At 44.2% G+C, this 13,591-nt stretch overlaps 2 protein-coding genes across 2 annotated transcripts in view; one reads left to right on the top strand and one right to left on the bottom strand.

The window, feature by feature from the left end:
• ralgps2 (Ral GEF with PH domain and SH3 binding motif 2) overlaps window positions 1-13,591 on the bottom strand; it is a 160,919-nt gene that overhangs the window by 37,838 nt on the left and 109,490 nt on the right.
• The window catches only part of angptl1a (angiopoietin-like 1a), a 39,841-nt gene that overhangs the window by 16,715 nt on the left and 9,535 nt on the right, over window positions 1-13,591 (top strand). Inside the window, exons 2-4 of the mRNA XM_024004578.2 lie at window positions 2,400-2,659; window positions 2,750-3,078; window positions 3,336-3,627. Of these exons, the coding sequence (XP_023860346.2) occupies window positions 2,452-2,659; window positions 2,750-3,078; window positions 3,336-3,627 (829 nt within the window). The 5' untranslated portion in view covers window positions 2,400-2,451. The remainder of the gene's footprint in view (window positions 1-2,399; window positions 2,660-2,749; window positions 3,079-3,335; window positions 3,628-13,591) is intronic.

Raw genomic sequence — 13,591 nt, 5'->3', positions numbered from 1 at the left:
AGGTAGTGTGTGAAATTGTTAGGTGAGATTACTCGTTGGTTATTACTGCAATGTCGGAACTAGAAGCGCAAGCATTTCGCTACACTCGCATTAACATCTGCTAACCATGTGTATGTGACACATACATTTTTATTTGATTTTGTACTACTCCCTTCACAGAACAGCGCAAACTGGCTCTAACCAGAATAGAAAGAAGAGTGGGAGGCCCCGGTGCAGAACTGAGCAAGAGGACAAGTACATTAGAATGTCTAGTTTGAGAAACAGACGCCTCACAAGTCCTCAACTGGCAGTTTCATGAAATAGTACCCGCAAAACACCAGTCTCAATGTCAACAGTGAAGAGGCGACTCCGGATGCTGACCACCTTCTGTCCAGTGTGTTCTTTTGCCCATCTTAATCTTTTCTTTTTATTGGCCAGTCTAGGATGGCTTTTTCTTTGCAACTCTGCCTAGAAGGCCAGCATGCCGGAGTCGCCCTCTCACTGTTGATGTTGAGACTGGTGTTTTGCGGTACTATTTAATGCCGCTGCCAGTTGAGGACTTGAGGCGTGAACCCAAACTTTGAACGGTAGGTGTGTGTGTGTGGTGTGTGTGTATGTATGTATATATAAATAAAACGTCACCAATTGGATGGAAACCTAGCTAATGAAGAAAATGTGTAATTCCATATTTTTCAAACTTTCTGAATAGCCTGGAATTCATTCATCATTGGAACTGACCCCAACCCTGGTGTGCTACCTTCAGCAATACATAACCTTTTTTTGATTGAGTTCCGTTTTGCTGAACCTCCTCTTTCCTTCAGTTTGCTCCTTAAATTCTTGCACCTTGGTTGGAAAGTGAGGTAATGGCAGTGATCCCTTCCTTTTGTGTGTGTGTGTGTGTGTGTGTGTGTGTGTGTGTGTGGAGAGCTTGAAGATGCTAAAGCCATTAACAGGGCAGTGAGTATACAGGATACAGAACCTGGTTACGCTGTCAGGGGAATCTGCTGTTGGACTAACACACAGCCAGTGAAATAAAGAAAATCACTCTACGCACACACTTCTCACACAGTACTGGCTCAGCTCGCTAACATACACTGACACAAGCAGGCTCCCTCTCACAGTATCGACACTACTGATCTAAGTGACAGATTTGACTCCAGGCCTGAGGAGCCACAACAGCATCATACAGGAGCCACACAGAGCCCCAGTTTCAGGGTGGGGGTGTTGAGTAGTGTTGTGTGGACTCACATAGGCCAAACTCAGAGTGTAAAATGGAGCTGTGTGTGTGAGAGAGAAGTGTTGGTGAGAACCAAACACCAGCAGAGACAAAAACCACAATGGGGGTCAGAGAGGATACAGGAGTCTGAGAAGGGCCAGGGAACTAGGGCAGAGTGGTGGGCAGGGCTGGGGGCATCAGACACTTCCAGAGATAAATTACATTTTTTACTTAACATACCTGTGAGCTTTGGTGTCTGGAGCCTTGTGGTGCCACGGTCTGTGTGTGCGAGTGTGTCTGGGTGTTTTTTTTGTGTGTGTGTGTGTTCGTGTCTGGAGCCTCGTGGTGCGTGTTTACAAAACCTGTCTGGCAGGAGGAGCCAGAACAGACGAAGGATGTACAGCCAGGGGTTAAGAGGGGGGCAGTGGGGCGGGGTGGAGGGTTGGGGTCAGTCCGGGGGTTAAACCCTGGGAGGGAGCAGCCAGCCAGAGAGCTCTCCTCGCTCATAGAACTATCCTGTTAACACAGCCCCATCTGCAGGGAGAGGAAGTATGTCTCAGAGCCCTGCAGCACCAGGGAAGCCCAGGGGACTCAGCAGTCTGGGTGTTAGAAATCAGCTCTGACAGAGAACAGACATCCAGACCTCCTCCTGCAGAATGACTGAACAGCAATTTGTTCCCCAGCTCCCTGTGAGACCAGCTAGCCCTCCTACTGCTTGGTTTCAGATCATTACACAAACCCTTTTTGTCCGAGTATTGTTCTGGATGAAATTTCTGGCTTTAGTGCTAAAACATCTTATTGGGAATCATTCTGCCGCATGACTAACCGACTGCCTTGGGGATCATTGACGATCATTGACCATTTCCGCCAGGGCATTCACATAACGTCTACCACAACCTGGTGTTTAAGTTGTATACTGTAAATGTCCACTGTTGGCAAGCCTGACTATTACTTCTGACTGAGGGAATGTCTGCTAGTAATTAGCTGTAAACATTTGTTGAATTCCAACCCTGTGTGTGCAAGCTACGTGTGTTCTTCACATCCTGCTTTGTTGTTATGAATGATTCTGCTGCCAAACTATTTTCCCTTTTTAGGGATAAAATATACATGACTAGCACTTCTGGTACTTTGTTGTCAACAATTTAATTGTTGGGAACAGTAAGCCATTACTTCACACCAACTCCTGTTCCTTCATCCATTTCAGAGAAGCCCAGAGGAAGTCCAGGAGTCATCCAGCCAGCCAGTAGAAGTACACTATGCAGGGTGTGGTGGGGGTGAGGCAGGGAGTGTCGTGGAGCCTGTGTGCTCTGCTCTGCCTCTCTTTCTTGGAGCAGAGCCAGTGCAGGGGCTCCAGACAGGCTAGAGAAACCAGGGAATATCTCCTGCTCAGGGCCAAACGAACTCCCACAGAGGACGTCAAGAAGTGCTCCTACACCTTTCTGATTCCCCAGCAGAAGATCACAGGTCAGTGTTTTGTCTTCTGTGAAGACAGTCATTTATTTTTTGGTCCGGTCTTGTTTCGTGACTTTGAATGATTCTAACGTCCATCATCAGGCCCCGTATGTGCCAGCGCCACGGGCCCAGAGCCGGACAAGGAGCGTGTGACACGGATGGACATAGCTGACGTAAGAGAGGTGCTGTCCAAGCAGAGACGGGAGATTGAGACTCTGCAGCTGGTGGTGGACGTGGACGGCAACATGGTGAACGAGATGAAGCTGCTCAGGAAGGAGAGCAGGAACATGAACTCCAGGGTGACCCAGCTCTACATGCAGCTGCTTCACGAGATCATCAGGAAGAGAGACAACTCTCTGGAGCTGGCCCAGCTGGAGAACCGGGTTCTCAACGTCACCTCAGAGATGCTGAGGCTAGCCTCGCGCTACAAGGTTAGAATGCCAAGGTGGAACTTAAACGCAACGTGGTTAATGTTACTTTCATGTAGAGGTAAAATCGAATGAAGGAGTGTGCTAGAAGCAGAACAACAGTGCTATAATATGGAACTTTAGAAGGCCAGCACTCACTTAATATAGCTGGGGACAATATTTAGATGTGCCTATAGCACATGTAATGTTGCTAAAATATCTGTTAGAAATATATCAAGACACTTCTGGTCTTTATGTTAACTTCTCTGTCCTGCCACAAGGAGCTGGAAGGGCGTTTTGCAGCGATGGCGGGGGTGGTGAACAACCAATCGGTGCTGATCGCTGCGTTGGAGGAGCAGTGTCTGCGGACCCTGGGGCGCAGTGAGATGCAGGTGGTCCCCCCGCTGGTCCAGGTGGTCCCAGAGAACATCCCCGTCAACAGCCGCTTCACCAACGAGATACAGAGGGATCACAACAACCGGGCATTCCCGCGGGAGTCACGCATGGACTCCCCCACCGCCTCCCCATTTGGACTCAACCCGCCGCCACCGCAGGGCACGCTCACCTCAGACGGTACGTACCAAATAACCCCGGGAGGGGTGGTTAGCGTTAATGAGACAAAGACTGAATAATTGTGTCCATTTACCAGAGCATGTCGAGTTGGTTGGAAGCAGTGCTGGTATGGCAATTTCTGAATTAGGCAGAAGCTAAACTCACAGTAGGCCGGGCAGACATTACACGTCTAATTGTCGGAGACGCTAAATTAGAATTGCGGCGGCAATGGTGCATGTAATTTGATGAACGCCTGGTGAAAGGGGAAACGGTCTGGACAATGGGCCGGCGGGTTCATCCCTGGCAGGACAGACAGCGCAGTGAGATCACACATTCCTCTCAGTGCCAGCTGGACTGGCTATAACCTACTGCTGCGTGTGTGTGTGTGTGTATGTATATGGAGTGAGTTCTGGAGAATTACACTTGGACCTGAGAGTATGGGTTAATCTGCGCTCTGGGCATAAATATGTATTTCTGGGTGTATGGCCGGACGAAACTCAGTGCTGCCTTAAATGGGCCTTTGTGAGGATTGGCAGATCTACAAATTGAAATAAAGAATGCTCTAACTGCAGTGCAACACTGAGCAGGCACACAACACATTCACACAGCTGGCTGGTCGGAGCCAGGCTATAACCTGACCTCTGGTTGGATGATGCAAGCATATTCTGGCATATGGGCCAGTTTAAGGAAGCCTTTTCTGAGACCAGGCAGACATACAGTGGGGATAAAGACAGCTCTATCTGCAGTTAATCACTGACCAGACACCCACACCACTGAAAACAGAATATAAAAAGGCCCATATTATGAATATATATATATAAAATAAAGTCGCTAGTAAAAGTCCAGACACCCCTTGCATAGTCTTTTCATTTATGCTTAAAATGTAATCTAAAATGGGATTTACATTTGCATCTTGATCTACACAACCTACATTTTCAAAGCAAAAGCAAAATGACAGAACATTTTCCAAAATACTAAGAAATACAAATTAAGCATGTATTGTTTGCATACTTCTTCACACTCCAGTGTTAATACTTGGTGGAAGCATCTTAAGCAGACATTACAGCTCTGAATAAGATTCTACCAACCTTGCACAACTCCTACGGCAACATATATCCACTTCGCGGCTGAGCCATTGTTGCTCCTAGACGTTTCCACTTCACAATAACAGCACTTACAGTTGACCGTGGCAGCTCTGGCAGGGCAGACATTTGGCGAATTGACTTGTTGGAATGATGGCATCCCATGGCAGTGCCACGTTGAAAGTCACTGAGCTCTTCAGTAAGGCCATTATATGTGTCTATGGAGATTAAATGGGCGTGTGCTCGATTCTATACACCTTAGCAACAGGTGGCTGAAAAGTCAAATCTACATACTTTTGTATATATAGTGTATATTCCGAGATTAATCCGACGGCATTGAGTTTACCACATCAGTCACCGGCTTCAATAATAAGTGCATTGAGGACGACGTCCCCACAGTGACCGTACATATCCCAACCAGAAGCCAGGTATTACAGACAACATCCGCACTGAGCTAAAGGCTAGAGCTGCCGCTTTCAAGGAGCAGGACACTGATCTGGACGCTTATAAGAAAATCCTGCGTCTGTGTGATCACGCTCTTCGTAGCCAATATTAGTAAGACCTTTAAAGAGGTAAACATTCACAAGGCCGCAGGGCCGGATGGGTTACCAGGATGCGTACTCAGAGCATGCGCTGACCAGCTGGCAAGTGTCTTCACTGACATTCTCAACCTCTCTGACCCAGTCTGTAATACCTACAATGTTTCAAGCAGACCACCCTATGTTCAAGAACACAAGGTAACCTGCCTAAATGACATTCGTCACGTACCTCTCATCTGTAGCCATGAAATGCTTTGGAAGGCTGGTCATGGCTCACATTAACACCATTATCCCAGAAACCCTGGACCCACTCAAATGCACATATCACCCCAACAGATGATGCAATCTCTATTGCACTCCACACTGCCCTTTCCCACCTGGACAAAAGGAACACGTGAGAAGGCTGTTCATTGACTACAGCTCAGCATTCAACACCATAGTGCCCTCCAAGTTCATCACTAAGCTAAGGACCCTGGGATTAAACACCTCCCTCCAACTGGATCTTGGACTTCCTGATTGGCCTCCCCCAGGTGGTGAGGGTAAGGACCACATCCACCACACTGACCCACAAGACAGGGGCCCCTCAGGGGAGTATGCTTAGTCCCCTCCTGTGTTCCCTGTTCACCCACGACTGCACATGACTCCAACATCATAAAGTTTGCCGACAACATGATGGTGGTAGGCCTGATCTCTGACCTCCCTATAGGCTGTCTCATCGGTGACCTGGCAGTGGTGCAAGGACAACCACCTCTCCCTCAACATCAGCAAGACAAAGGAGCTGATCGTAGACTACAGGAAAAGGAGAGCTGAGCACTCCCCCATTCACATCGACAGGGCTGTAGTGGAGCGGGTCGATAGCTTCAAGTTCCTCGGTGTCCACATCACTAAGGACCTATCATTGTCCAAACACACCAACACAGTTGTTAAGAGGGCACAACAATGACTCTTCCCCCTCAGGTGGCTGAAAAGATATGGCATTGGTCCTAAGAATCTCCTAAAGTTCTACAGCAGCATCATTGAGAGCATCTTGACTGGCTACATCACCGCTTGGTATGGCAACTGCTTGGCATCTGACTGCAAGGCGCAGTGCGTATGGCCCAGTACATCACTGGGGCCGAGCTCCCTGCCACCCAGGACCTCTATATCAGGCAGTTTCAGAGGAAGGACCAAAAAATTGTAAAAAGACTCCAGTCACCCAAGTCATAGACTGTTCCCCTTGCTACCGCACGGCAAGTGGTACAGGAGTGCCAAGTCTTGGACCAAAGGCTCCTTAACAGCTTCTATCTCTAAGCCATAAGACTGCTGAACTATTAATCAAATGGCCACCCGACAACTTACATTGACACCCTCCCATTTGTTTTTACACTGCTGCTACTCACTGTTTATTATCTATGCATAGTCACTTTACCCCTACCTACTTGTACAAATGACCTTGACAAACCAGTACCCCCTGTATATAGCCTCGTTATTGTTACTTATTATTTTTTACTTTAGTTATTTAGTAAATATTTTCTTAACCAACAATGCAGTTCAAGAAATAAAGTTAACGGCTTGTAAGTAAACATTTCACGGTAAAGTCTACTACACCTGTTGTATTTGGCGCATGTGACGAATAAAGTTTGATTTGATTAACTTTTTGGCCTAAATTAAAAACCAATACAGAGTGAAACCCTCAGAATTTTCAAGTATTGTTGTGGCAGCATCATGTTACGGGTATGCTCGTCATTGGCAGGGACTGGGGAGTTTGTAACGATCTAAATCAATATGAAAGGATTTGTCTGCTGGTTTGTCAAGGTCATTTGTACAACTAGGTAGGGGTAAAGTGACTATGCATAGATAATAAACAGTGAGTAGCAGCAGTGTAAAAACAAATGGGAGGGTGTCAATGTAAGTTGTCGGGTGGCCATTTGATTAATAGTTCAGCAGCACATGTAAAAAGGAAAAGGAAAACACCCCGAGACAATTAAACACATTTGAATGCCAAAGACACACCAGAAATGCTTTCCAAGAGGTGCTGAATGTTCCTGAGTGGTCTAGTCTCAAATCAGAGCCAAGGTTTGAATATTGCTGTCCATCAATGATTCCCAACCAAATTTACTGAGCTTGAGCAATTTGAACAAAAACAAAATGGACATTATACTAAGAGTTGTGAAAACTTGGTATATTATTATTCAAAAAGATTCACAGCTGTAAAAGACTGCCAAAGGTACTTCCACTAAATATTAACTCTGGGTATGAAGACATACGCAATTAAGAAATATATATATATTTTTTTAAAGTACTAATTTAGACGTTTTTTGGGGGGTATTTGTACTTTTTTTATTTGAAATCTTTTACTCCACTACATTCCTAATGAAAATATTGTACTTTTTACTGCATACATTTTCCCTCAATCAAAAGTATATTACATTTAGAAAGCTTAGGACAGGAAAATGGTCCAATTCACGCACTAATCAAGAGAACGTCCCTATTCATCCCTACTGCCTCTGATCTGGCGGACTCACTAAACAAACACTTTGTTTGTAAATGATGTCTGATTGTTGGTGTGCCCCTGGCTATCCATACATTTTTAAACAAGAAAATCATGCCGTCTGCTTTGCTTAACTTCTCTAGGGTAGGGGGCAGCATTCGGAATTTTGGATGAAAAACATGCCCAAATCAAACTGCCTGCTTCTCGGGCCCAGAAGATATGATATGCATATAACTGGTAGATTTGGATAGAAAACACTCTAAAGTTTCCAAAACTGTTAAAATAGTGTCTGTGAGTATAACAGAACTGATTTGGCAGGCGAAAACCTGAGAAGAATCCATTAGGGAAGTAGTTTTTTGTTGTTGGTTTTGTAGTTTTCTATTCAATGCCATTACAGTATCCATTGACTTAAGACTCAAATTGCAGTTCCTATGCCTTCCACTAGATGTCAACAGTCTTTAGAAATTGTTTCAGGCTTGTATTCTGAAAAATGAGGAAGTAAGAGCAGTCAATGAGTGGACCCTAAAGTGTCACAGAGCTTTTTCATGCACGCGACCGAGAGAGTGCCTTTCTTGTTTACCTTTTATATTGACGACGTTATTGTCCGGTTGAAATATTATAGATTATTTAGGCTAAAAACAACCCGAGGATTGAATATAAACATCGTTTGACATGTTTCTATGAACTTAACGGATACAATTTAGATTTTTTTTGTCTGCCTGTTTTGACTGCGTTTGAGCCTGTGGATTACTGAAGAAAACGTGAACAAAACTGAGGTTTTTGGATATAAAGAGACTTTATCAAACAAAAGGAACATTTATTGAGTAAATGAATGTCTGCTGAGTGCAACCATATGAAGATCATCAAAGGTAAGGGATTAATTTTATCTTTATTTCTGACTTGTGTAACTCTTCTACTTGGCTGGTTACTGTTTGTAATGATTTGTCTGCTGGGCTATGTTCTCAAATAATCGTAAGGTATGCTTTCGCCGTAAAGCATTTTTTAAATCGGACACTGTGGTTGGATTCACAAGAAGTTCATCTTTAAACCTATGTAAAATATGTTTTGTTTCCTGAATTTTTATAATGAGTATTTCTGTATTTGAATCTGTCGCCCAGCAGTTTCACTGGCTGTTGAAGTGGGACGCTAACGTCTCACGTACCCAAGAGAAGTTTTAATATAAGGAAAGTGAAAAATGCAATGTAATCCCTTTATAGATAGAATTTTAAGGCAGCAAAATGTGAAGACTGGGTAAAGGGTTGGGACTTTGCACTGTATACTATACCTATTCAAATCCATCTGGTTGGCCAGGCCTAGATTACAGTCGGAAGTAGTAATCAGCTGCAGAAAGCTGAGAGACCCTCTCCTAATCCGACGCAAACTCTCTCCAGACTAGTGCCCACAAAAACACAACATCTCCCATGTGAGCAAGATCATTTTCAGCATGAAACCAATTTGCAGGGTGATAATACTTCTTGGAAATGCCTCTGAAAGATAGGGAAAGAGCATTTTATTATGACTGGAGATTTGACCGTGGTGGTTTGAAGACCGCAGAGCGGTTTTAAACAAACAGATGGCTGACAATGAACTTACTGCAACTGTCACTCACTAGAATAATGAGCTAGGGCTATGTCCTGGGGAAGGAGTGAGGTGAAACTGAGAAGACAGATGGAGCATTTGATTACGGAGGACAGAAGAATCTCTGGTCGGTCTTTGGGTAAAGTGTAATGGCGAGGAACGTCAAACTAATCTCAAGGTCAAACTGCCACTACCTGTCTCTAAATCGGCCACTCTCAGGCCTGCTGTGGGCCAGCTGGCGTCTGCCTTATATAAACCCTTCAGCTGGGAGTACTGTAGGGCCACAACTACTGTGCCAGGTCAATAGGTAGGGCTGTGAACATTTAAGCGTTAAAATGTTTCAACAAAGTTGGGATACTTAACGTTAAGAAAAACCCCTAACCGAAAAACTTTGTTTCATACCCCGACCCTTAAAATCACAGTGCATTTATCGCAAAACATGTTCTGTGTTATAGTCGATAGGCTATAAAAGGACAGTTGTGTAATTCAAATAAAAACAGCGGGGAAGAGGTGAACTTCAGGCAACTTTGATTAATTTGCAAGGCAAGAAATTGCGAGATGCAGATTACCCCAACCTTTCTCCCCCCCTTGGGCAGGCCTGCCTGCTCGGTCTCTTCGCTAATGATGCAAGGGTGTGTTCACTTTGGTCTATTGCATGCAGAATATTCTATCCTATTCATGGCACTGATGTCACCGGGATACAGAGGTATCTTCGGGACAGTCTTGCGAGTACCAGGTAGCCTACAAATTTTTGCCTCATAATAAGAAATTACAGTAGGCTATCGGTAGCCTTTATTGATTACCCTTTTCAGACATAATGGAATGTGGCCCCCTGAAAGTGCCTCGCCTACGCCATGTTTATTTGTCCGTTAAGTTAGATGATGGAAGGCTACATACACACTATGGATTTTTAAATGCCGACATAACCTATTGTAATATTTCAGTTTTGGAGAATCTTACACAATGCGTTAGTTATTTATAGTAATCCTAGGTGTATAATGGTAAATAATGGCTATTTCTCAGGAAGTATTAAAATTGTGAAGAGGAGTAAAACAAAGTTGTCCACATGTTCAAAAGTTTGTGGTCACTTAGAAATGTCCTTCTTTTTGAAAGTAAAGCAAAAACAATTGTCCATTAAAATAACATCAAATTGATCAGAATTACAGTGTAGACACAATTAACTTTGTAAATGACTATTGTAGCTGGAAACGGCAGATTTTTAATGGAATATCTACATAGGCGTACAGAGGCACATTATCACAAACCATCACTCTTGTGTTCCAATGGCACGTTGTGTTAGCTAATCCAAATGTATCATTTTAAAAGGCTAATTGATCATTAGAAAACTGGCCTTCTTTAGACTAGTTGAGTATCTGGAGCATCAGCATTTGTGGGTTCGATAACAGGCTCAAAATGACCAGAAACAAAGAACTTTCTTCTGAAACTCATCAGTCTATTCTTGTTCTGAGAAATAAAGGCTATTCCATGCGAGAAATTGCCAAGAAACGAAAAATCTCGTACAACGCTGTGTACTACTCCCTTCACAGAACAGCGCAAACTGGCTCTAACTAGAATAAAAAGAGGAGTGGGAGGCCCCGGTGCACAACTGAGCAAGAGGACAAGTACATTACAGTGTCTAGTTTGAGAAACAGACGCCTCACAAGTCCTCAACTGGCAACTACATTAAATAGTTCCCGCAAAACACCAGTGTCAACATCAACAGTGAAGAGGCGACTCCAGCATGCTGTCATTCTAGGCAGAGTTGCAAAGAAAAAGCCATCTCYGACTGGCACAATAAAAAGAAAAGATTAAGATGGGCAAAAGAACACACACTGGACAGAGGCAATATTAACTAGGGAAATTGTGTCACCTCTCTTGCGTCCATTGCACACAGAGTCAGGGTATATGCAACAGTTTGGGACGCCTGGCTCGTAGCAAACTAATTTCCCAGACTTTTACATAATTATGACATACCATTGAAGGTTGTGCAATGTAACAGCAATATTTAGACTTAGGGTTGCCACCCGTTCGATAAAATACGGAACGGTTCCGTATTTCACTGAAAGAATAAACGTTTTGTTTTCGAAATTAGTTTCCAGATTTGACCATATTAATGACCAAAGCCTCGTATTTCTGTGTTTATTATATTATAATTAAGTATATGATTTGATATTTAACAGAGCAGTGTGACTGAGCGGTGGTAGGCAGCAGCAGGCTCGTAAGCATTCATTCAAACTTACCTGTGTTTGCCAGCAGCTCAAAGCAATGCTTGAAGCACAGCGCTGTTGATGACTTCAAACCTATCAACTCCTGAGATTAGGCTGGCAATACTAAAGTGCCTATTAGAACATTCAATAGTCAAAAGGTATATGAAATACAAATGGTATAGAGAGAAATAGTCGACGTGTCATAATTCCAATAATAATTCCAATCTAAAACTTCTTAACTGGGAATATTGAAGAAGTCGGAATATTGAACCACCAGCTTTCATATGTTCTGAGCAAGGAACTTACATGGCACATATTGCACATTTACTTTCTACTCCAACACTGTGTTTTTGCATTATTTAAACCAAATTGAGCATGTTTCATTATTTATTTGAAACTAAAAATAGAATTTATTTATGTATTATATTAAGTTAATGGACTGCACCAGATTTGCCAGTTCTTGCTGTGAGATGTTACCCCACTCTTCCACCAAGGCACCTGCAAGTTCCCGAACATTTCTGGGGGGAAATGGCCCTAGCCCTTACTCTCTGATCCAACAGGTCCCAGACGTGCTCAATGGGATTGAGATCCGGGCTCTTCGCTGGCCATGGCAGAACACTGACATTCCTGTCTTGCAGGAAATCACGCACAGAATGAGCAGTATGGCTGGTGGCATTGTCCTGTTGGAGGGTCATGTCAGGATGAGCCTGCGGGAAGGGTACCACACGAGGGAGGAGGATGTCTATCCTGTAACGCACAGCGTTCAGATTGCATGCAATGACAACAAGCTCAGTCCGATGATACTGTGACACACCGCCCCCAGACCATGACGGACCCTCCACCTCCAAATCGATCCTGCTCCAGAGTACAGGCCTCGGTGTAACACTCATTCCTTCGACAATAAACGCAAATCCGACCATCACTCCTGGTGAGACAAAGCCACGACCCATCTTCAATGCTCTTACTGAGGGAAGGAGGTTGTTGACCAAGATCTCGCGATACATGGCCCCATCCATCCTCCCCTCAATACGGTGCAGTCGTCCTGTCCCCTTTGCAGAAAAGCATCCCCAAAGAATGATGTTTCCATCTCCATGCTTCACGGTTGGGATGGTGTTCTTGGGGTTGTACTCATCCTTCTTCTCCTTCAAACACGGCGAGTGGAGTTTAGACCAAAAAGCTCTATTTTTGTCTCCTCAGACCACATGACCTTCTCCCATTCCTCCTCTGGATCATCCAGAGGAGCTTGAGCAGGGGGACCTTGCGTGCGCTGCAGGATTTTAATCCATGACGGCGTAGTGTGTTACTAATGGTTTTCTTTGAGACTGTGGTCCCAGCTCTCTTCAGGTCATTGACCAGGTCCTGCCGTGTAGTTCTGGGCTGATCCCTCACCTTCCTCATGATCATTGATGCCCCACGAGATGAGATCTTGCCATGGAGCCCCAGACCGAGGGTGATTGACCGTCATCTTGAACTTCCATTTTCTAATAATTGCACCAACAGTTGTTGCCCTCTCACCAAGCTGCTTGCCTATTGTCCTGTAGCCCATCCCAGCCTTGTGCAGGTCTACAATTTTATCCCTGATGTCCTTACACAGCTCTCTGGTCTTGGCCATTGTGGAGACGTTGGAGTCTGTTTGATTGAGTGTGTGGACAGGTGTCTTTTATACAGGTAACGAGTTYAAACAGGTGCAGTTAATACAGGTAATGAGTGGAGAACAGATGGGCTTCTTAAAGAAAAACAGGTCTGTGAGAGCCGGAATTCTTACTGGTTGGTAGGTGATCAAATACTTATGTCATGCAATAAAATGCAAATAAATTACTTAAAAATAATACAATGTGATTTTCTGGATTTTTGTTTTAGATTCCGTCTCACAGTTGAAGTGTACCTATGATAGAAATTACAGACCTCTACATGCTTTGTAAGTAGGAAAAYCTGCAAAATCGGCAGTGTATCAAATACTTGTTCTCCCCACTGTATATGATAAAACCATCCCAGCTCTGCAGATTTTGCTGCGAAGAAAACCACAAGATTATTTGATTTGGTAGCTTGTTTTTGGTCTAGGGTTCAGGAATGGCTGAAGAATTGCAACATTTACCTGGAGCCAACTGT

This window comes from Salvelinus sp. IW2-2015, linkage group LG16, assembly GCF_002910315.2.
Source record: "Salvelinus sp. IW2-2015 linkage group LG16, ASM291031v2, whole genome shotgun sequence".
In the NCBI taxonomy this organism is placed as follows: domain Eukaryota; kingdom Metazoa; phylum Chordata; class Actinopteri; order Salmoniformes; family Salmonidae; genus Salvelinus; species Salvelinus sp. IW2-2015.
This window is presented reverse-complemented; position numbering and strand designations above follow the sequence as displayed.